Source organism: Chelonia mydas, chromosome 5 (assembly GCF_015237465.2).
Source record: "Chelonia mydas isolate rCheMyd1 chromosome 5, rCheMyd1.pri.v2, whole genome shotgun sequence".
NCBI lineage: Eukaryota > Metazoa > Chordata > Testudines > Cheloniidae > Chelonia > Chelonia mydas.
The window spans coordinates 6,149,341-6,173,551 of record NC_051245.2 but is presented as its reverse complement, the minus strand read 5'-3'; the positions used below and the strand labels follow the sequence as shown (position 1 = coordinate 6,173,551).

The 24,211-nt window shown below is 45.9% G+C and overlaps 1 protein-coding gene across 16 annotated transcripts in view; it reads left to right on the top strand.

The window, feature by feature from the left end:
- Positions 1-24,211, top strand: part of CELF4 (CUGBP Elav-like family member 4) — an 870,133-nt gene that overhangs the window by 814,435 nt on the left and 31,487 nt on the right. For all 16 annotated transcript variants that reach the window (XR_006291039.1, XR_006291038.1, XR_006291040.1 and 13 more), the window contains exon 12: positions 20,225-20,391. Coding sequence is in view for 13 of the 16 variants with exons in the window: in XM_043547126.1 (XP_043403061.1) it covers positions 20,225-20,352 (128 nt within the window). In the remaining 3 variants the exon portion in view is untranslated. The remainder of the gene's footprint in view (positions 1-20,224; positions 20,392-24,211) is intronic.

The following is a 24,211-nucleotide window of genomic DNA, read 5'->3' as shown; positions in this document are numbered from 1 at the left end:
CAATACTTGGTTTTATCCTCATCGTTCACTGTGGGGCCCTTGGCCTCATTAACTGCTCACTATTTGAACCCTGCTCTGAAGACAAAAATTTTAATTTCCTCATGGGCTTTTCTGTGGTCACCATCACTACAGGATCTGATTGCTTCACGAACATTAATGAATGTATCTTCACAACACCTCTGTGAAGTGAGGGGATTTCCTCCTCCTTTTACACATGGGGAACTGAGGCATGGGGACATTAAGGTCAAAAATATCCACCAATTTTGAATGCCCAATTTCGGGTGCCTAGGGCCTCATTTTTCAGAGTCCTCAGCATCATATAGCACTTCATGTGTTCAAAGCACAGCTCCCATTGAATTCAGTTGCAGTTGTGAATGCTCAGCACATCTGCAAATTGGACCTCAGGGCCCCAGGTTGGGGACCCAGAAAATGAGGAACTAAATGATTAGTGACAACCTGTGAAAAGTCTGGTTTAAGTGACTTATCCAGAATCACACAGGAACTCTTCCAAAGGCAAGGATAGATTCCAGTTCTCCAGGGTGACGTAGCCTTGAGACCTTCTTTTCTCTTCCTGCAGTCCCCTGCCTCATTCACTACACATCTTCCAACTTCCCACAGACCGGAGTCTCCTTCACTACACAATCCTAATTCATTCACAGAGCTGCTCTTTTGTGTGCCCTGAATGAATCAAAAATAATATGTGATAATATAATTAAACACCGTATCATACTGCATACAAACAAGGGAGCTACACCTTAACTCTGGCATTTCCTGAATTTGGAGTGCTTGACTTTCCTACCTTACTGTTCTTTTAATGTAGGGGGGGGGGGGTGATTTCCTAGGTTTTTATAAAAGCAAACTGAAAAAAACAGAAACTCCATCATGTGGCATCCTACTGACACCTGTGGCAGGGTGGACTAGGTCTGGAGGCCCCCGGCTGGAGGCCTCATGGGCCTGCATCGCCCTGCCCCAGAATAGAGCAGCGAGAAGTCCTCCAAGCACTAAAGTGGCTGCAGAGGAGTGGCCAATCAGAGGGGCTGCTGGAGCGACCAATAAGGGGGCAGAAGGGCCAGATAAAAGGCAAGCAGCAGACCAGAGACTTCAGTTACTGTGTAGAGCTCAACAAGGGAGGACTGGGTTCCTGGCTGGCTAGACGAACAGCGGGGCTATGGATGACTCACTACAGAGAGCTCACCAGACAGAACCAAGCCCAGGGAAGACTGCCAAAGATCCGATGCCTGACTGACTGGGTACAAAAGGAGTACGTGTGGCACCTAAGAGACTAACAAATTTATTTGAGCATAAGCTTTCGTGGGCTACAGCTCACTTCATCGGATGCATTCAGTGGAAAATACAGTGGGGAGATCTATATACATAGAGAACATGAAACAATTGGTGTTCTCATACACACTGTAATGAGAGTGATCACTTAAGGTGAGCTATTACAGGGGGCGGGGGGGGGAACCTTTTGTAGTGATAATCAAGGTGTTTCCAGCAGTTGACAAGAATGTCTGAGGAACAGTGGGGGGACGGGAATAAACATGGGGAAATAGTTTTACTTTGTGTAATGACCCATCCACTGCCAGTCTTTATTCAAGCCTAAGTTAATTGTATCTAGTTTGCAAATTAATTCCAGTTCAGCAGTCTCTCTTTGGAGTCTGTTTTTGAAGTTTTTTGTTGAAGAATTGCAACTTTTAGGTCTGTAATCGAGTGACCAAAGAGACTGAAGTGTTCTCTGACTGGTTTTTGAATGTTATAATTCTTGATGTCTGATTTGTGTCCATTTATTCTTTTACATAGAGACTGTCCAGTTTGACCAATGTACATGGCAGAGGGGCATTACTGGCACATGATGGCATATATCACATTGGTACGAAAGCCTATGCTCAAATAAATTTATTAGTCTCTAAGGTGCCACAAGTATTCCTTTTCTTTTTGCGAATACAGACTAACATGGCTGCTACTCTGAAACCTGACTGGATAGAGTAGCAGCAGGACCATGAAAGGTCAGTGCAGGCAGGCTGAGCCCAGGGGATTGAGCCCAGGACTTGTCCAGAGCAGGTGAGTGTACTGAGGTAGACCTTGCTGGTCTGGTTACAGACTGAGCCCAGAGAGGGCTGCTGAAAAGGACTCCAGCTGAGGGTACCAAGATGGGTCCCAGCTGGGTGGTTGAAGAAGGCCATTTTGTGGCCCTGATAAGAACTTGGGACTGTGTACCTTGGAGGGGAGGACAGTGTATACAGCTCGGCCAGAGTGCTGAGTTGCTGAAGACCTGCCAAGAGAGCCATTGGCCAGGGGGCACTCCATTGAAAGAACTAAATCCAAAAGCAGGCTCACACCCAGCCAACCAAATGGGGCTGTCCTGTGGAAAAAGTTGTGATTGCAGGCATATTGGCCAGAGAAAGGGGGTGCTAGGGAGAGGTGGGTGGCAACCCTGTTACAACACCCACTTGGTTCATCAGCAGGGTTGGAACTTTAGATCCTCCACATAAATCTCTGCAGATTTTCACAGGGACAACACAAGCACCTCCCTGACACCAAAGCCCCCCTCCCAACAAATGTCAACTCCCTGCTCCAAATTATGGGGGCGCTAGAGATTCTTAAAGAAATGGCTGATATATATTTTTAAACTTGCGAAACAAAGTATTTTGCTCCAGCCTTGTTCTCAGAACGTGAGTGTTTTAGTGGAAGGCTGTTACCTCACAATTGTGACCAATGGCTATAGCTTTGGGTTAAAGGCATTATTGCCTGCTGGCCAGTATTTCTCCATATACAGTTAGCTCTAGATCCTCAACTGGTGTAAATTGGCCTACCACTACTGAAAACATTAAAACTATACTGTCTTGCATCAGCTGAGGATCAGCCCTTAGAACCTTAGCCCAGGTGTGTTTATCATTACAAAAAGAGAGAGGAAAGAGGACCCTGTTTCTATCACCTGCTCCCCAGCCAATAGCTGCTACAACTGACTAGTGCTGGGGCAATAGGACCAATTTAGGTTTTGGTCAAGTAATCCTGATTTAACTAATCAGATCATGAATGGGTACATTTACATAGGTGATAATAATTAGTCATGTTGTGGATGAAGTTCCCTAGAACCCCATATACCATTCTGCCACCCAGAGAGCATTAGGAGACTTTTGGTGTCTCTTATGGAATCCTCCCTACAAGCTCATCTCCATCGCGTCCCCTTGGATCAGAATCTCTACGCTATACTATCAATAGAAACAGTATATTCTTCAGGTTCTGAGTCTCATCATTTTGAGAAAGGAAGCATCGTATACGTCTTTTTGCCCAGTAGAGTTTCCGCTGTCCTTGGGTCTGGGTGTAAGAAAACATTTGTTTAAAAGGCACAACACACAAGCACATTCCCAGTCTGTCACCGATGGCCTGACCCAAAGCCCACTGCAGTGGATAGATGCCCATTGACTGCAATGGGCTTTTGGGCAGTTCCTGGGAGCATGCACACAGCTGGTACTCAGGCATTATCACACAGGAGATATTGTGGACAGTACATGATTGTCTGATACATGTATGTGTATCCGCAGCTATGTTATGACATAAGAAAAGTTAAGCTTCAGTTGATGTTTACTATGGAAGAAGTAGACCATCTTTCTGTCCATTGCAGCTCTTTGAGAGCACAGGGGGTGTCAATCAGCACTAAAAGGATGGAATCTAACTACAGCAGGTTGGATCAGGGAGCAGTGTGGATTATTTGGGGACTTTTCCATTTGGGGTTCTATTTGTTCCCCTCTTCCCATCTTTCCCATCGGTACTAAATTAAGTTCAGTGCCAATAGAGAACCTCTTGATCCCAAAACCAAGATCATTTTTAATTTTTTAATGGTTCATTGCATGTTACAGGGATTTTTTTTCTCATCAATTACACTATCATTAATTGCTGTGCTTCACACAGTGACCTACATGTAGAATTATTTATTGGGCTGGAAAGTTTCACTGAAAGCTATTAATCAATATTTCTAGCTTCTGAGCAGAAACTTTTAGACTACCCCCCACAAGCAGCTTTGAGTCTTTTAATCCATTTATTAAGAGATGCCCCAACCTGGTAGTAATGAAGCACAAGGCAATAGCATAACAATGGGGAGCTTTAAGATAGCCAGTGATCAGCATCTAGTGTAGCAGTATGACAAGAATTTGGGTTTATTTTTCACTGGCTTTTTAATGCCCACAAACCATTTAAGAGTCTCTCTGGAGCATTAAGGAGCCAGTGAAAACTAGACACCATTTTTTAACCTAGGTCTTACTGCATCCTTCATGTTCATGGTTTTCTTGCTATTGTTTGTTTGTTTTATTTATTAATCAGGAAGCAATGCCCCACCCCATGGTATCTTATTGTACTTTTGGTGCATCATTATTGTGATTTTGTGCATTGGGCCCAGGACTGGCCATTGGTAGAGACAATATAGATGGCCTGTTGATCAGTTTGGACATGGAAATGATGATCTTATTTAGACTCTTCTCTAATTACCCAGAAATCCAGTAGTACTGGTGAGAAACTAACAGTGGCATAGATGAAGATGAAGCTAGGAGTTTGATCAGGTGGATGAAGACAGATGGTGGGAGTTACACCAGCTGTTGGCATCTTGATAATATTACGCTACTCCTACAAAGCAAACTCAGCCATGGATTCAGCAAAGCCCTTATGCACAGCCTTAATTTTAGGCATGTGCTTACATCCCATTCACATTAAAGTTAGCCTTGTGCCAGAATGCTTTGCTGAATAAGGGTGGATTTACACACATGTTGAGCCGCAGTTTGTTGAATCACAGCCTCAAGCGCTAGCCACAGCTCATGAAAAGACCCGCAGAAGACCCATGCTTTCAGATGGCAAGTCAAACTCCCTCTGTTGATCTTAGTACAGACTGATATGAGTATAGACTCGGACCTCCACAGAAATGACCAACCTCCTCTCTTGTGAGGATTCCTGATTGGTGAATTTTCTCAGAGAAGGGCACAGACATCAACTATCTTGGGCATGTTGAACCATGTGATGCTCCATGTTCAATGCAAACATGCATATTAGTCAGGGATAGGGGGAACGTTGGCAATCTGAACACCACAGCTAGGATGAGACCTCTTTGTTATAATCATCCATATCAGATTTCTATCTTCTGTTTCTTATTATATTTGAGATGATCCTGACCAAGAATCCTGTATCCAAACTTCACAGCTGAGGGCTTGCTCTGTAATCTGAACATGCCCAAATTTAGTGAAAGTTCAGGTTCTGATCCAATTTTGAATCCAAACCTCAAAACTTGTACATGAGTCTGAATGGTCTTCTCCTACTTGCCAAGCTGTCAGTTCCAACATAGCAGAGTTTGTCCTGAAAGAGAAGCATAAGATGCTGTAGGAGGAAAAATTCCTCCTCGCTTGTACCATCAAAATTCAGGTCATCTGCCACAAGCAAGGTCTCTAACTTCTTCCTAACAGGACCACCTCTTAGAGAGAGCATCTGGTGAACATCTACCCTGCACAGACCACTTCCCCTCCTTTTTGTGATCACACTGTGTCCATGTGGCAACCAGAGCAATTGCAGACATGGGAAAATGACATTAGGAAGATTGACAAAGAGTCCTGTGACACCTTATAGACTAATAGATGTATTGGAGCATAAGCTTTCGTGGGTGAATACCCACTTCTTCGGATACGTGTACATTTCGTGGTATTCACCCACGAAAGCTTATGCTCCAATACGTCTGTTAGTCTATAAGGTGCCACAGGACTCTTTGCCGCTTTTACAGATCCAGACTAACACGGCCACCCCTCTGATACTTGACACCGATTAGGAAGATGTTCATCCAATTTTAGCTGCCCCTTTGTGCACTAAGCATTTTGACCTTTTGAAGAAAGTTAATCAAACTGTCTATTTTTATTCTTCATTCAGTCTCCCCTTCCTATCTGTCTCTGCTGAAACAAGCTGAAGAGCCATTTTCATGTGACCAGCCAGCTTCCACAGGGGTCCCCAGCCCACACTTTAGGACCTTCTGTTCTGAGGCTCTGACATCAGTTGTCAGTGACACCATGAATACTACACCAACTTATGCCAAATCAATAGGCAAGAACTATCACGCTAGATACCTCCATGACCATGTGCTGTATCTGAATGAATGATAGACAGGCAGATAGATTGAGTCTAAGGGCAAAATGGACCATTTTGATCATCGAGTCTGACAAAAGAACTCAATAGGCCAAAAAGCTCAATATTTTCTATATCTGGCCCATAACCTCTGTTTGAGCCATAGCATGCCTTTTAAAAAGACAGACTTCAAGTGATGGAGATGCCACCACATCCTGAGATAAGTTGTTCCAATGGATAATTACCCTCATGGTTATGAAATTGTTCCTCATGTGTAGTCCAAATTTGTCTAACTTCAGCTTCCAACCATTGGAGTCAGCTTCCACTATTAGAAATCTCTTCCCCATGTAGGTGCTTGTGGACTGTGGTCAAGTCTCACTTAACCTTTCCTTGGATAAACTAAATAGATTGTGCTTCTTAAGTCCTTTTCAGAGTCACTGCTTTTCTGGATACAGTCCCTTACTTTATAAGCGTGACCGACGCTCTTTGTTCCTAGATGTATGATCTTGCATTTGGCTGTGTTCAAATGCATATTGTTCAAATGGCACATACCTTACCAAGCGATCCAGGTTGGCCTTTATAGCTCACCTGTCCCATCATTATTTACCACTCCACCAATTTTTGTGTCAGCTGCAAATTTTACCAGCATTGATTTTATATTTTTTCCAGATCATTGATAAAGGTATTGAATAGCATTGGGCCTAGAATAGATCCTTTAAGGACTCTACTAAAAACACCCTTATTGGATGGCAATTCCTCATTTGCAATTACTTTTTGTGATCTCTCGGTTAACTGTGTTTTAATAAGAAGAACATAAGAATGGCCATACTGGGTCAGAGCAAGTGTCCATCTAGCTCAGTATCCTGTCTTTGAGCAGTGGCTGGTGCCAGATGCTTCAGAGGGAAGAACAGAACATCGTATTTATTGAGTGAGCCATCCCCTGTCGTCCAGTCCCAGCTTCTGGCAGTCAGAGGTTTAAGGACACCCAGAGCATGGGTTTTGTCCCTGACCATCTTGGCCAATAGCTATTGATGGACCTATCCTCCATGAACTTATCTAGTTGTTTTGTTAAGCCTGTTTACACTTTTGGCCTTCACAACATCCCATGGCAATGAGTTCCGCAGGTTGACTAGGTGTTGTGTAAGGAAGTACTTACTTACGTTTGTTTTAAATCACTGCCTGTTAATTTAATTGGGTGACTCCTGGTTCTTGTGTTATGTGAAGGGGTAAATAATGCTTCCCTAGTCACTTTCTCCACACCATTTGTGATCATATGCCCTGTTAGCATACAGGCTTGGTTGTCAGCCTGAGATAGAATTTTGGGTTTGACTTTTTGATAATTGTATATCTTATACTAATATGTGTGAATAACAATGAACAAAGACACCATGTGTTGCATTTCCCACAACCAGATGGGGTTTTTCGTACAATGGGAAGAGATAAGGGATAGCGCAGTTACAGTATTACTGGGCATGATGGGAGTGTAATATATGAGCATACACTTGACAACTGCCTCAACTCCTTCTCTCAAGGCAAGGTCAGGCAACCAGTTGGGAGGGCCAAGGGGGGATTTGAAGCAGGAGGTAAAACACTAAAAGACCAGAGAAACTCCTTACCCCTCCCATGGGGTACAAAAGAGGTGGGATGAAGACCCCCGACTCTCGACCCTCCAGAACAGAACCTGACCATAAGTTATAAGGGGTGTGACTGGGGCGTGCATTACAGGTCTATTTGGGCCTGTTAAGGAGGAGGAGTGGGAAGGGGAATGATAATGGTAATGGACAAATGGGGGACTGGGAATAGGGGAATGAGGAACAGGGACACAGGCAAGGCTCTGCAGCATCAGAGCTGGGAACAGAACACTGGCAAGAGGGAGCTCCATTGGGGTGCGGAGCTAGGGGGTTCTATTGGCATGTAGAACTGTAGTTGGGGAAGGGGAAAACTCTATCGGCGTATAGAGATAAGCCCGACTGGTGTGAAGGGCTTCGGAATATGTTTGCTTGGAACAAATCCCCAATAAACATCGCATTGCTTGCACTTCAGACTTCTGGTCTTTTGCTCTCTGTCTGCGTGTCAAGAACCAGGGGAGCGGGTGAAGGGAAAGCCCTTTAACATGCCCCGTTAGTTGTCTGTTTAATATAGGCTGCATTGACTTTCTATAATGCTATTTTTTATCAGAATGTCACGCGGGACTTATGCCTTACAGAAGTCTACATGTATTATGTCAATACAGTTACCTTTATCAACCAGACTTGTGATCTCATGACAAAAGAATCGAGTTTGTGTGTTTGACAAGACCCCTATTTTCCATAAAACTGTGTTGAATGGCATTAATTATGCTGCTATCTTTTCATTCTTTACTGACTGCATTCAATATCAGCCTTTCCATGATATTGCCCCACATCGGTGTCCAGCTAACCAGCCTATAGTTTCCTACATCATCCTGTTATACTTTTTAAATCTTGGCACAACATTAGCTTTTTCTCAGTCCTCTGAAACTTCCTCAGTGTACCCAGATTTGTTAAAAATCAAAGTTAATGGTTCAGAGAACTCCTTGGCCACTTCTCTTAATACTCTTGGATGCAAGTTATCTGGTCCTGCAGCTTTATACATATTTAACTTTAATCGTTGCTGTACATCCTCCCTAGTAACTGATGGAATGGTTTTTTTATTGTCACTTTAAGATATAAATACATCATCCTTCTTCTTTCCAAATGCAGAGCAGAAATATTTCTTATCTATATATCTATTGCACCAAGAGATGGTAAAAGACCAGCACAAGGTTAAATATTCCAAAAGTCATCCAACTCCATTAGACACTGGAAAATAGCCGAAATGATGTCCTTGGTCTTCAGACATACTCCATTACTGAGGATTTCAGTAGCTATAAATCACATTACAGTACAATACCTTCAAATACGCATGTACATTATAGAGCTACTTTCATACAAACTGTATCCTGAAATTCTTTACAGTGCTAAAAAATTGCACGACAGCAACTAGTGCATGGTTTAAGGAACATGGCCAGGTAAAGACCTTGCAGAATAATTAAATGAAAACCTCCATTCATCGCTAGGACTAATAAACGAGGGGGGAGAGAAATTAAGAGGCATCAGCACGGGTGTAAATAGAAGAGATGAGAAATGAAAGGAGCTGAGGTAATAAGGAGGTGGAGGGGACAGGCTGCAGAGGAGCAGGCTCCGACACTGAGACGAGAAGCTGTTTTGAGGCAGACTGTTTCCTCCCCCACAGAAAAGTCTTCCCACTTCGGTGCCTCACAATTTGGTGGCTTTAGCAATCAAAGTAAGGCACGTTCTGAGACAGACCAAGGGCAAAGCGATGCACTTTTTCCCCAGTAGGTGGGCCAGCAGCCAGACAATTGCATGTTATTATTCTTCATTATTATTTACTTTTTGTAAAGAGCTGTCAGCATGTTAGGAGCCGTATATCTTCACTCAGGGCACATTGTCCCCTAAGCAGGGTTTTCTGATGGAGGGCAAGGGGAGCTCCCTGAGTTTGTACTGCAGGGAGAGCCCATCTAATGATTCTATGGGCAGGCAAGGATTGATGTGCTCTGCCTCTGGGGAATGGGAAGGGCTTATCCCCCTAAACCCATGGCTCTCCTGAAATCCAGGTGGACTTGCAGAGATGCAACAGACGGCCAGTGATGGAAGAATGGTTCAGTGGTTGGAGTGTTATCCTGGTTCATTTCCCCGCTTTGCCACAGACTTCCTGTGTGACCTTGGGCAAGTCACTTAGTTACTCTCTGTACCCTCAGTTCCTCATGCATAAAATGAGGATAAACACACTTTCCTACTTCACTGGGTGCTGTGGATAATACAATGACAATCGTGAGGTTCTCAGATACTAGAGTAATGGGGGCCATATAAGGACTTAAGATAGGTAGGGTAATACATCTGCCCGGCTACCTGTGCCAGCCCCTACAGTGCAGGAGATCTGCTTCTCTGGGTCGTCCCTTGGATGAGCGCTTCGCTGAGTGGTGGGGAGCTGGCTCCAGTTAACGCTGGCATGGTCAGCATGACATTGGTCATTGTGTTTTTAAAAGTGAGCGCCTAATTTTCATATGCAATTACCACCACAGCGTGGACAAATCTGGCAGTTGCCCATGTAAATGGGCAGTTATGTGTCCAAGAGGCCACTTGTGTGTGCAATATACACAAAATATGCATTCAGTGATGTTAATTGCATGTGCAAACGAAGCACCCAATTGCATGCACATTTTTTGCCTGCAGTTTTAAAAGTCATTGTGCAGCTAGCTCAATCCATCCTCCTCCTGGGTCAGGGGAAGGTACGCCGTAACCAGTAGCCACGCACTGACCTTAACCCTCCCTAATTTTTCACATCTAGTTTCCTTGAACCCTGACCTGTTATTTTCTCAGGAGCAAATCTAGACACATGGAATGGCAGCCTATATCTATCTTTCCTTATTATTCTTAATTAATTATCAATAAATAACAGTCAGCCATACCTTTTGGATGGTACGCGATCACTGTTCCCTCTAAGCTGTAGGCATGTGTGTGCCCACACAGGTCCTAAACCCCGCGCACACGGCGGAACACCGCACGCACAAAAATTTGCACAGCACAACAATTTGCACAGAAGACATTTTTTGCACACACGACCTGTCAAAAATTAGAGGGAACGTTGCCCATGATAGACCCTAAATAAATACACCGGCCTAATTTTTCAAAAGCGACAAGCGATTTTCATTGCCTCATTTTGGTGCATGCCCAGCTTGAGATGTGAAAAAATGGCCTGATTTTCAATGGCTCAGCATCCTTCTGAAAATCAGGTGTCTTAAGTTGAGCACCCAAAATCACTCGCCACTTCTGAAAACTTGGGCCACTGTAAAGAGGTTACAGTCTGAACAGATGTAGAATGTGAAAGCAACAAATGAAAGGGAGAAAGGAAGGGAGAAGCAAAACAGAACAACTGCAAAAAATCACAACAATAAATTATGGGCCTATCGGGTGTTTTTTCTAAACAAAAGTACTTGTCTGGACTGTGGGCATCATTCTGTGCTGATGAAATATACAACAGTTGGACCTCATGATTGCGCTGTGTGAGCTGAAGCGGCAAGGTTTCTGAGTGTGGGTTTCCTGTGAGTGTTCCATTAGAAGGACACTAGATCTGCATCTGCTCTGTGGCAGAGAGAGTGGTCCTTTGGTCATCTGGGATTCATGTAGAACCCTATTTGAACAGTCCTGACTATGGTCGCTCTGTGCTTATAGTCATCCAGATGGTGCCGTTGATTTAGCTCTGACGGAAGCAATTTAGCATGGGACCCTCCAACAAACTATTGTATTTTGTGGAGTGCATGCAGTTACTCAATCATTTTCTATTGACCGACAGAGGAGCTTTGAGATGATTGGATATGGGATGCATGGTCAGGAGAGCTGGGTTGTGTTCCTGGTTCTGTCGCTGGCCTGCTGTATGCTGTTGAGCAAGTCACGTTGCCAGTGTGTGCCTCAGTTTCACCTTTAGTCTGTCTTATCTATTTAGACTGTAAGCCCTTTGGGGAAGGGGACTGTTTCTTATGATGGGTATGTACAGCATCCAGCAGAGTGAGGCCCTGGTCTCCGTTGGGGTATCTAGGTGCTACTGTGATAAATAACAAAAACTGGGAATTCAGCCTCCCTATTCAGTCCCAAACTTTCCTCAACTACCAGAGTTGCTTCCCACTTCCATTGAGGTTGCTACCTCCTCACCTGTGAATCGAACATATTAGGGATACGGAAAGGGAACAAAAGAGGACGAAGGATTCCAGTTCCCATTTACTTCTGACAACCACCTGCAATAAATTAACAACCATTGTTTTCTGGAGTGGCTGTCAGAAAAGTGTGTGTGATGAATTACCTATATATTGGGCATTACTTCAAGCCAAATAGCTTTTGGCTTTAGCTGGACTCAGCCAGTTCAAGTTAGCCACTGATGTCACATGGGAAAAGTCAGAACATATTCAACCGGGGACTGGAGTGAAGAGAAATGCCACCAAGATCAGTCTGAAGCTGTGGGCTACCCCATGATGAACCAGGGACACTACTTGGGGAAAAAAAGAACATGAAGCTGGAGAACAGGACAGTTACATTTTTTCCCCATGCACAAAGTGCAGCCATGTGCTTTCAGTCTAAAACCACTTTAATTTGAGGCTAAAGGCTGTTGTCTTTGTCTCTGCACACAAGGAGAGTTCTCAAAAATGCTTGGTTGTGATACATAGAATCATAGAATATCAGGGTTGGAAGGGACCTCAGGAGGTCATCTAGTCCAACCCCCTGCTCAAAGCAGGACCAATCCCCAATTAAATCATCCCAGTCAGGGCTTTGTCAAGCCTGACCTCAAAAACTTCTAAGGAGATTCTACCACCTCCCTAGGTAACGCATTCCAGTGTTTCACCACCCTCCTAGTGAAAAAGTTTTTCCTAATATCCAACCTAAACCTCCCCCACTGCAACTTGAGACCATTACTCCTTGTCCTGTCCTCTTTTATCACTGAGAATAGTCTAGAACCATCCTCTCTGGAACCACCTCTCAGGTAGTTGAAAGCAGCTATCAAATCCCCCCTCATTCTTCTCTTCTGCAGACTAAACAATCCCAGTTCCCTCAGCCTCTCCTCATAAGTCATGTGTTCCAGACCACTAATCATTTTTGTTGCCCTTCGCTGGACTCTCTTCAATTTATCCACATCCTTCTTGTAGTGTGGGGCCCAAAACTGGACACAGTACTCCAGATGAGGCCTCACCAATGTCGAATAGAGGGGAACGATCACGTCCCTCGATCTGCTCGCTATGCCCCTACTTATTCATCCCAAAATGCCATTGGCCTTCTTGGCAACAAGGGCACACTGCTGACTCATATCCAGCTTCTCGTCCACTGTCACCCCTAGGTCCTTTTCCGCAGAACTGCTGCCTAGCCATTCGGTCCCTAGTCTGTAGCTGTGCATTGGGTTCTTCCGTCCTAAGTGCAGGACCCAGCACTTATCCTTATTGAACCTCATCAGATTTCTTTTGGCCCAATCCTCCAATTTGTCTAGGTCCCTCTGTATCCTATCCCTGCCCTCCAGCATATCTACCACTCCTCCCAGTTTAGTATCATCCGCAAATTTGCTGAGAGTGCAATCCACACCATCCTCCAGATCATTTATGAAGATATTGAACAAAACCGGCCCCAGGACCGACCCCTGGGGCACTCCACTTGACACCGGCTGCCAACTAGACATGGAGCCATTGATCACTACCCGTTGAGCCCGACAATCTAGCCAACTTTCTACCCATCTTATAGTGCGTTCATCCAGCCCATACTTCTTTAACTTGCTGACAAGAATGCTGTGGGAGACCGTGTCAAAAGCTTTGCTAAAGTCAAGAAACAATACATCCACTGCTTTCCCTTCATCCACAGAACCAGTAATCTCATCATAGAAGGCGATTAGATTAGTCAGGCATGACCTTCCCTTGGTGAATCCATGCTGGCTGTTCCTGATCACTTTCCTCTCGTGTAAGTGCTTCAGAATTGATTCCTTGAGGACCTGCTCCATGATTTTTCCGGGGACTGAGGTGAGGCTGACTGGCCTGTAGTTCCCAGGATCCTCCTTCTTCCCCTTTTTAAAGATTGGCACTACATTAGCCTTTTTCCAGTCATCTGGGACTTCCCCCGTTCTCCACGAGTTTTCAAAGATAATGGCCAATGGCTCTGCAATCACAGCCGCCAATTCCTTTAGCACTCTCGGATGCAACTCGTCCGGCCCCATGGACTTGTGCACGTCCAGCTTTTCTAAATAGTCCCTAACCACCTCTTTCTCCACAGAGGGCTGGCCATCTACTCCCCATGTTGTGATGCCCAGCGCAGCAGTCTGGGAGCTGTCCTTGTTAGTGAAGACAGAGGCAAAAAAAGCATTGAGCACATTAGCTTTTTCCACATCCTCTGTCACTAGGTTGCCTCCCTCATTCAGTAAGGGGCCCACACTTTCCTTGGCTTTCTTCTTCTTGCCAACATACCTGAAGAAACCTTTCTTGTTACTCTTGACATCTCTTGCTATGGAAAACAAAGGGACGTAAATTGAATTGGGGTCACTATTTTTTTTTATAGTGACTCATTCATGGTTTGGTTTTTAAAGCACTTTTAACCATGAGATAAAGAATTTCTTAGACACAGGATGTTCTTCTGACAGAGAACAGCTGAGGGCTGCTGCTTTCCAGCCCCCATCCCAACAGTTCATTGTGACTAAGCTTTCCTCCACAGGCCTCCCAGCACCAAGAAGTTGAGGACAACAGAATATTCCCCGGGCTGCTCAGCCTTGGATTAGATTCTCAGCAGTGCCCAGCTCGATGGTAGTATGTATGTGCAGAACTTGCGTCTTCTGATGGAAGATGCTTCCAGTGCCAGAAGGAAAAAAGGACAAACACTGGTTATTGGCTCATCAGTATGTCAAACCCAGGAATAACAGTAAATGAAGATGGAAAAGGCCTGCTAAGAAATCCAGTCCATTCCTCAGCCAGTGTAGCATGGGCCCTTGCAGTATGTTTCCTTCACAACTTCGGTTCTCATTTTAGCTTCCTGTTTCTCTTTGTTGGAAATATTAAGCCAACACAATCATGCTCCAGGAATCACTTGAGTTCCTGCCTACAAAGTGTGGGAAAATGAAGGTCTTAAGGGAGTGACCATCCCTGGAGCAATATGCTTACAAAGAACTGCAGAAACCTCCCGGCAGTTAGCCACACTGAAGGAATCAGCTCTGCTGAGAGAGTGGATATATTCTGTATCTTTCTTTCCCACTCATTAATTCGCTCATTGAAGCAAATTTAGTGTAGGTGACAAGAGTGCCAAGTCCGGGAGACTGAAGTCCTTTCTTAGCCACACAACAGACACAACCTGAGCAATGACAAGTGCAAGCGTTCCTCCCTCCCTCCCCCCAAATGTCACCCTAACAATGTTATAACTATGTCCTAGAAGGTTCATCTGTAGGCATGAGTTCAGTCACTCTCCATATCCATTCCATCCTCAGCTTCTCTGCTGAGATCTCTAGGAATGGGACTGGTTTGGGTTCGGGCCTGTCTCTAATAGCAACTGAGCGATGTCTCATTGTTTGCACGGCTACATACATGTTGGACTTGATCCTGCCCTGTGCAGTCACCGAGCCTGGTGCTGAGCAGAAAGCCCAGAGGATCACATGCTGAAGAGAGCCTGCTGCAATGGACACCATGGTATTCCAGCCTAGTAGAAGGAGTGAAACCTAAGAGTGGCTGTGGGTAGGCAAGAGGCTCACTTGCATGTTGATGATTGTGCCTGAGGCTGTATCTCCTCACACCACCCATTCTCCTTGCACCCTGCTACTCAGGGAGTGGGCACACAAGACTTTGAGACTTGCCATACAACCACTGAGGACTGGGCTGAATGCTTTGCCTAACTCATGGCCACCATTTACTCTGGTGCTTATCAGCACCTCGCAAGGACCTGCAGGATCAAGGCTGAAGTGTTTTGGGGTGCAAAGCAGCCTTCAAGTACACCTCTGAAGTAGACATGTGATCTGCTCTTCCCCATTCTCCCCACTCCCCATCTGGGGTGGTTTAAATGGAAGAGCAGTCAGGGAGCAACCTTCTTAGTGCCCCACAGTGTTGCAACCAGGTCCAGCTCCAGGCACCAGCGAAGGAAGCGGGCGCCTGGGGCGGCCAATAGAAAGGGGCGGCACTCCGTCCGTCATCGCGGTGGGCCCTGCAGTCCCTCTCTTCCTCTTCGGCGGCACTTCGGCGGCAGCTCAACCTGGCTTGGTTTGGGGTTTTTTTCCCTTCGCCGCTTGGGGCGGCAAAAAAGCTGGAGCCCGCCCTGGACGCAACCCATCCAAGACTGTTTCTGTGGTGGGAAAGGCATGCTGTGCTCTGAGAGCCCCTAAGAGTCCCAGCTTTCTGCAGCCTGAAGCAGCAGCCCGGGAAAGAAATGGGGGATGGGGAAAATCCAGCTCCCCATTATTCTGTCCTTGTTGCTGCCCACTGGTCATGTCACAGGCAGGGAAGGAGAGGTGGGTCAGGAGAAGCCATGGACTCTGTAGCTGACAACTTTTTGGAAGTGCAGTGCAGTGCGGAACAGGGAGGCATGGATCAGCGTTCACATCACACTCCCCATCCGTACCCAGCCCTGGTCGGGGAAGCTACTGATCCAACCAGCGGACCAAATTCGGAGATGAATCCTGGTCACGTACCACTTGAGGCATGTTGCACATACGCTAAGAAGTGCAGAACAAGGGAGATTCAACGCCCCGAGCTGCAGTCCTAGCAAATTTCTTGATCCTTTACTACCTTGGTAAATCATTTATTAGAGCGGCCGTTTTACATAAATCCCTGAAAAAAACATAAAATAGATTTATCACAAAACCATGTCCTCCTACCAACCATCTACAGACTGGTACATATCTTTCTCAGTTTATTAATTAACTGATGCACAGAAACTGCTTTAAGCTTTTTAACCTCTCCCTCTCTTTGTTTGTCCTTCAAGAGTGGGGACCACAATGCAGGAGAGATGTTAAAAATTAGGGGGTGTTAACCAGAATGGGTGGTGCATTAAAGTAGTGCTTTAAAGTCAATAGCAGCAGACCCCAGAATTAAAGACATTCAGTAAAATGTTTAAGGCGTATTTTTGTGCCAAATTCCCCTCTTAGTGTTGGCAGTTTAAAACTGGAGTAGATCTGCTGAAGTTACTCTGGATTCACCCTTGAATAATAGAGAGCAAAATGTTGCTCATTGTCATTATCCTGCTTGCAAAATTTCTTCAGAAGAAGAATGGCATGAGGTGGCAGTTATCTAATCCACTAGCAGGCATCTGACCTGAAAAGTCACTGTTGTCTATCAATCCATCACCCAGCACTGTGGCATCTCAGCTTTCAAGTTGAACCAGAGCATCTCTGCTATTTGGAGTCAGGGTAACTGCCTTACCAGCCTGCAAAGCATCCCCCAGAAATAATACACTCAGCTCTATACACCCTGTAACAGAGCCTTCCAAGCACATCAGGCCACTCGCGGCCAAAACGATCACCTTTAGACTGGAGACATTGGCTCTCTGCTCCTGGGAAATGCCACACCAGCTTCTGGCTAGCAGAGCATTTTTCATGCCATGCACTGAAGTACCAATGGAAAATTGTGACATTTGATGAAAGAAGTCTGAAAAAAGGACATTCTAAAGAACCCTAAGCCTGGCCCAGGGTACATACCCAATACCAAAGAACATCCAGGTACCTCTCCCTGCTTTTTTTCCCTATGCCATCTGTGCAACATGGTTGGTGACCACCTTTTCTATCATCTTCGCAAGTGCCATCTGTTATAGTTTAGTATTCCATGTGGTGTTGCACAGAACGGTCACCCTCAGAAGTCTACTGTAAAAGCTGTGGCTTAGTCGCACCATTATAAGGCTTTGAGCTTGTTCAGACGAGAGAAACTGTCAGTGGACTAACTACATCGGTGTCGTTACCCCAGTGTAAAGCCCTGGGTGTAGCATAGATGTACTGGTGCAAAACAAATCCCACTAAATCCCACTGCCTCTGTAGAAAAGCAGCACAATAGAGCATGTTGCTGACACGCAGCTGGAGTTTCTTGTCTGTGAGAGTTTGACTAAGTTCCCACCTGGGGCACCGCCTTCAGGAGTGCCCAACCCAGACATCCATTAATTAGCATCGCTGTAACATCAGGATGTAAATCCTAGACAGATGGGTCCTGGGCTATGGAAACGGTGGGCACAATGTATTTTGCAAGGGAGACAGCTGAGAGGGTGGAACCCCACATTCAGAGGTAGTTCAATACATGACTGTTGGTAGTTACCCAGCTGAAACCAGCCCAACTCGGAATGAGGCATGTTCTTCTCATGTCTGGAGTAAGAGCACTGAGAGTCTAGAAGAGAGTTGGGGGGGGAAACAGCTCTCATTAAGAGCTGCATTCAAAGACATGGGCCAGGTGACTAGCAATTTCAACTTAGTGATCTAGGGAAATACACCCACTGGAGCTCCCAGGGCCTGCTCCTGCTCCACTGAAGTCCATGGGAGCTTTGCTAGCTCCTTCATTCGCAGCAGGATCAGAGCCCTATTGAGTGACAAGTCAGTCAACCAATCACACATAACCTAGAATCATCACATTATCAGAGCTCTTCTTGGCTGATCCATGATCCCAGGGGCAGGATAATTGTTATGTAACAACATCCAAGATCTGATTGACTCTTTCATGAGTTTCCTCTACCATTGCGCTCCAGTTTTCCATCAAGAAATGAGGGGCAAGCAAATGTCAAGCATGAGGGGCAAGCAAAAGTCTTTGCTCCCATCTTCACCACTGCAATACCAGAACCTCCTCATCTGTGTTGTGCTCTAAAGGCAACTCCACAAAGAACTGATTACTGACTTTGGTGCTGGGGAAGGGAGCACAAGTTAGTTCCATGTGCTGACCCAGCACTGCCACTTGAAGATGTGACTGCCACACTCACTTAGGATATCATCTCACCTTGATGTAACCCTTAATTTCATTCATTTCACAGCCTCTCACAGAGCTGCATTAACAGCCAAAGGCAGAGAGTGTGGGTTTAAGACTGGTTTGTGTGTGTGTCTGTGTGTGATTTGTGAAAGAAATCAGTCCTGTAGCATGTGAGACTTGCTGATAGCCAAGGATTAGATCAGAGATGAGACACTGATGAGGACTCTGAGCGTATGGAGAAGCAGAGCTGCAAACCACATTCCATTCCATTGTCAGGGGCAGGCATGTATCTGTCAGCAAGGGCTCATCGTTAGCTTTTGGGGGTTCTAAAACTGCCTCTTTGCCTCACCCTGTTTATCAGCAGACCCTGGATGGTTTGTGCTGCCAGAGCCCTGTGTAGGGGGATGACCAGCACAGGCTGTTACACAATATCCATGCACAGACCCAAGGGAGGTGGACAACACATGAGGATGCTCATGGCTGGAGCATGAGCGGCATTTCTGGCATGTTGTGGTTGCCTCATGCTTCTCCAGACACCAGTTACCAGCTAAATGCACACCCGGAAGGGAGGGCAGAACTCCCAGCAGTCTTCAGAAGCACAGGTTTCTATTGCTGGATCTAAAGTAGAACCCCAAGTAGTAGCTAATCCCATTAGCATCCGTGTCGTTATAATGGCCTCCAGCCATTGGGGGCGAGGCCACAATGACAAGCTCCGTTCTCCCCCATTACAAAATAATAAATAAGACGCCGTTCCAAGTATGTAAACTAGGCCGGCTACTCCAGCACACCGTGGACTTGGTCTAGCTGCATCTCTGCTCAGCCTCTGTCCCAGCATGCTGGGAACTGACCTGCCCTCGCTCGTCTGGTCCCAAAGTGGTCCCCTTAGCCGCTTATAATTACCCCATTCACATGTCCAGTCACTGAGGGTGATTCCCATCACAGCGAGCTCTACATGCCTGCTTGCAAAGCGCAGTGCTGTCTAGATGCCATGCAGAGTAACCCGAGCTACTCATGTAACCCCCATTAGGGAAGTGTGGGTGTTTGCCTCCCTCAAAGGTGTGAATAAGAGTCCCCTACAGCTATCGGTTAACAGAGCTGCTCCTTCACTTCAAGTGATAACTGTTCAAGCTCTCAGTGCTGATGGTCTAGGGTTTGAGCCAGCTCAGGTTGGCATGGGAAAGTCATTGGGTTCTCCCATATTTACTTTGCCATTATAAGCAAGTAGTTATGGCTATATCAAGTTCCCTCATTCATAGATGCAGCAGGGAGAGGAGAAGGCGCTGTAGAGAAGATAAGAGGGAAACATCAAGGGTGGTAGAAGAAGATTTTCCCCAGCCTTGGGAGAGAGAGAGACACACACAGAATAAGTGCCTTGAAAATGACTCATGACAAGTGCCAACTCGCATTTAGACGTAGCCTCAGCGCTGCGTGCATTGATGCTGGGGTGCAAACACTCAGGGCCCTGGACTCTGTGTGGTGTAATGTCTGGAACTGCTTTCGGATCAGATACTGTGATCTGTAACAACCCACCCCATTGGCAACCATCTTCCCCTCACCCTCCCTCCCACCCACCTCCCCAATCCTTTCCTCGCCCCCACCCCATGTTCATTCTGAGTGGTCTTGCATGAACCCTTCAGTTCGTTAAACCCCCCGCCTTGCCTCCTGTTTTGACAGGGTTTGTGAGTTTTGACAACCCCGCCAGTGCCCAGGCTGCCATCCAGGCTATGAATGGTTTCCAGATTGGCATGAAGAGGCTGAAGGTGCAGCTGAAGAGGCCGAAGGATGCTAACCGTCCCTACTGAAGAGTTGTGGGAACCGCTGGATACACATGACTAGCACAGGTAACTGCACGGGGGAGGGGAGGTCACCTGTTGTTGTACAGAGTCTGTGTTGTGGACCCTAAAGAAAGATTAGTTCTGCAATTCTCTGGCTTCTATCTTTTCCACTAGGTCTCTGGCTAGAGCCACACCACCACACGCACACATGCACACAAAACAGGAACTGTTTGTGTGTGCACTTTGGTAGAAAGAGGCTAATTGTGGGACAGGCCAATGTCCTCCTCCCTGTGGCATCCCGTGACTATGATGAGTCTTCCTGACCACTAGGGAGGCTAGCAGCTGTTCTGGTCACCTGCTCAGCCATAGAAAGGATTCTGAGGCTGAAGATAACCTGTAATTAAGAGGTGGGAACCAGGCTGCAGTTTAATTCCAAGCAGTTGGACCAGTCCAGCGTATATAGCAGTAGCTCCATGTTGCAAATGTTCCAAAACATTTTTCATTCTTCATATGGTATAGTCCATATCCAGTTTCATCTCAGCATGACAAAGTCCTGCAAATAGGTCTCCTTGACAACTAAATAGCCCCTAATATCTTCCTTGGTGAACTAGAGAAATGGATAAAGGAATCCATGCTCATGTCCTCCCTCAGCTTCTGTTAATTCCTTACTCAGATAAAACTCCCACTGAAGCCAACAGGAGCTTTGCTGGAGTGAGGACTTGGTTAAAAACGGAATAATGACCTCAGGATTAGCCTCCTGGACAGTAAATTGTTTTCTGTTGGGAGGCAGCAAACTTGGTACGCTAAGGGAATTTCTAGGCACATACAACAGTGCCAAAAATACCAGCACAACTCACTTGTTTTGGTGGAATTTAAGCCTGCCCCTGGCAGCAAAATGGAGTCTAGGCTTTGGATAAACTTTTCGAAAGATCCGAAGTGTCTCATTTTCAGAAGTCACACAGGGTATGTCTACACTGCATTGTAAACACGGATCTACAGGACCTGGGCTTGTGGACTGTCCTCTTCCAAGCCTGCACATGCTCATCCACATTGCCTTGTAAACTTGGATTTACGACTGCTGGACCCGGGTCTCACAGCCGTGTTAACACCTCCACACTGCCCTAAGCAGACCTTCTGGCTTGAGCTGTGTCCACCCGGGCATGGCCCCAAGTCACTGCAGGACTTGGGTTCTGAACCGCCCCCTCAGTATGAGTTATATGACTTGGGTCCTGAGTGCTTACTGACCTGAGTCCAGCTGATTTGTGTGTGGATGGATGGGGGGCTTGAGTTCAAACCCAAGTCAGAACCCAGGCTTAGGTTTCATCCACACAGGGATTAAAAAAACCCGGCTGGCCTGGGTCAGCTGACTTGGACTCACGGGGATTGGACTGTGAGGCTAAAAATTGCTGTGTAGACATTCGAGCTTGGCCTAGAGACCATGCTCTGGGACCCTGTGAGAGTGGGGGGGTCCCGGAGTTGGGATCCAGCCTGAGCCCAGATGTCTGTACAGCAATTTTTAGCCGCACAGTCCAACCCCCGTGAGTCCAAGCCAGCTGACCCAGGCCAGCCGGGGTTTTTTAATCCCTGTGTGGATGAAACCTAAGCCCGAGTAAGCTGTCCCGAGTCAACCATGGCCATGCTGCAGGTCTTTTATCCCTGTATCGCTATACCCATCGGTGCTTAGAATTTTCAGTGAGACTTAGGCTTCTAAGACCAAGATCCTCAAAGGTACTTAGGCACCTAATTCCCATTGATTTATTTCAGTGGGAGTTAGGCACCTAAAAAACCTTACGTGATTTTTGAAAATGGGAAGTAGGATCCTAAGTCACTTAGGTGCTTTTGAAAATGTATACATTCTGTCCCTGCAACAGCTGTTTCTCGTCTCCAACGCAAAGTAACGGCATTACTGCACTGATAGTGCCCTACCAGTTAGCTACCAAAGACGAAACGCATGCTGACAGGTGGTGCAGAAGCAGCCAGCCTGGTGCTGCATTGGTAGAACTCTGGTATTTCTGATGGCTCCTGCAGAGCATGGTGGCATTGAGACATCACTGATGATAGTTCAGTTCCTATCTTCAAGGACCAGAGGCATCCCTTTCCAAAAAGGGCATGACCTGGTTCATGGTTTGGCAAGTTACAGTGTGTCAGCACATGGTAAGGTAGAAACCATTGTCCTCGATCTGGTGAATGGATATTGCTCTTCTTCCTGATGACCATCCATAACTCCACTCAGCTCCTCTCCCACTGGTCCCAAAATGTTATGCATTGGCTGCTTTCCCCAGTAAATAGGTCCTAAGAAAATATATATGGATGAGTGGTTTATTATGGAGAAGAAGTAGCCATCCATTCCGTAGTTAAAGCTATCTGCAAGTTTCTATTAGAAGGCCAGTACCAAAGATGTACCTGAACTGCAAAGATCAGTTTTGGATTTCCAAACTTTTCCAGCATTGGGGGGTTTGGGGATCTAAGATTTTGATTCAGGCCACCACAGAATTAGGGATCAACCATCAATTGCCCAGATTTGACCTTCCCCAACCTTCCAGGCTGTTCTAGTCCCAGTTTTCCATCTTTAATTGATATGCAGAATATCACTAATAATACCCTATTCTAGTCTTCACGGCAAAACTCTGTTCCCTCAATGCACTCGAGGCAAGACATGAAGTGGATTAAGAAACTCCCTCTCCGTGAATGCATTAGTTGACCATGTTAATTTCACACAGGTCATTTGACTCTCTCAGGGCGATAATGGCTCAAGAAAGATGCAGTCTCAGTAATGTAGTAGCTCCTTTGTATGTAATTATACAAAGATGATGGCCAAAGTATTCTTCCACCCTTTTTAAAATACCTTTTCTTTTCCTTGGTTACGACAAGGCTCCTTGGAAGCTTGAAACTGAAATAGGTTTCCATATCCAAATGCTTTTTTGCTTCATCATCCTGTGCACACGCTGGCTTCTTATTGCAGGTGCTGGGGGCATGCACGCTAATTTCTTAACCCAGTACACCGGTGCTCCTAAGAGATTTTTCAGTTGCATCTAAGAGATTTAGGAGTGCAAGTTCCACTGAGTTTTGAAAATCTCACCCTGAATGCTGAGCGGTGCACACTGGCTTAGATTTGTAGGGTAGCGCTGAGTGCTAAAGTATACACACTTGTTCGTTGTTATAGGTGAATTATGAGCCCTGGCCTGTGCACACTGGTTTGTTATTGTAGGGTAGCTCTTAAGCACTGGGCTGCCCACACTGGTTTGTCGTGATAAGGCTAATCATAAGGGCTGAGCTGCATACACTGACTTCTTATAAGGGGGCTGCTCCTGGGTAGGGCAAGTGGTTTTTACTAATAAATTATACAAAAAGTAATTGTCTGATCATGAGAAACAAGGTGGAGTCAGAAATCTACTCGTCCTTCAGAGCTTATTTTCTGCCTTGGCTTCCGTGGAGCAGAAACAACAGTTCTGCTCAGAGTATTCTAATTGTTGAGTACCTTAGCCTCCCACGCAGTCCAGGTTTTAACTGGGCTTCTCTCAGGTTTTTCAGTAAAACTGAGTAAGCTGTTACCATCCAATCTACTCCACCCTCTGCCTATAGCGACTGTAATTAGGGGGTGGGGGGGTGTGGTGCCCAGCACAGTAGGGCCCTAATCCTGATTGGATGCCTCCTAAATAAACAAACAATCATTATTTTCTAATTGCCTCATTCCTTGTTGTAAATGTTGACAGAGCTGAGGACCAGCTCGCTTGTAGCAGGAGACGTTTGCGCCGGCAAAATTTACACTTGCAATTTTGCACCTAACAGAAAGAAAAGCGGGTGCAGATGTGAGTGACGTGCGCCTTTGTCTGCCTCATACGCAGCTGTGGCTGAATTGCGGTGGGCACTGGTGGAAAGGGAGGCT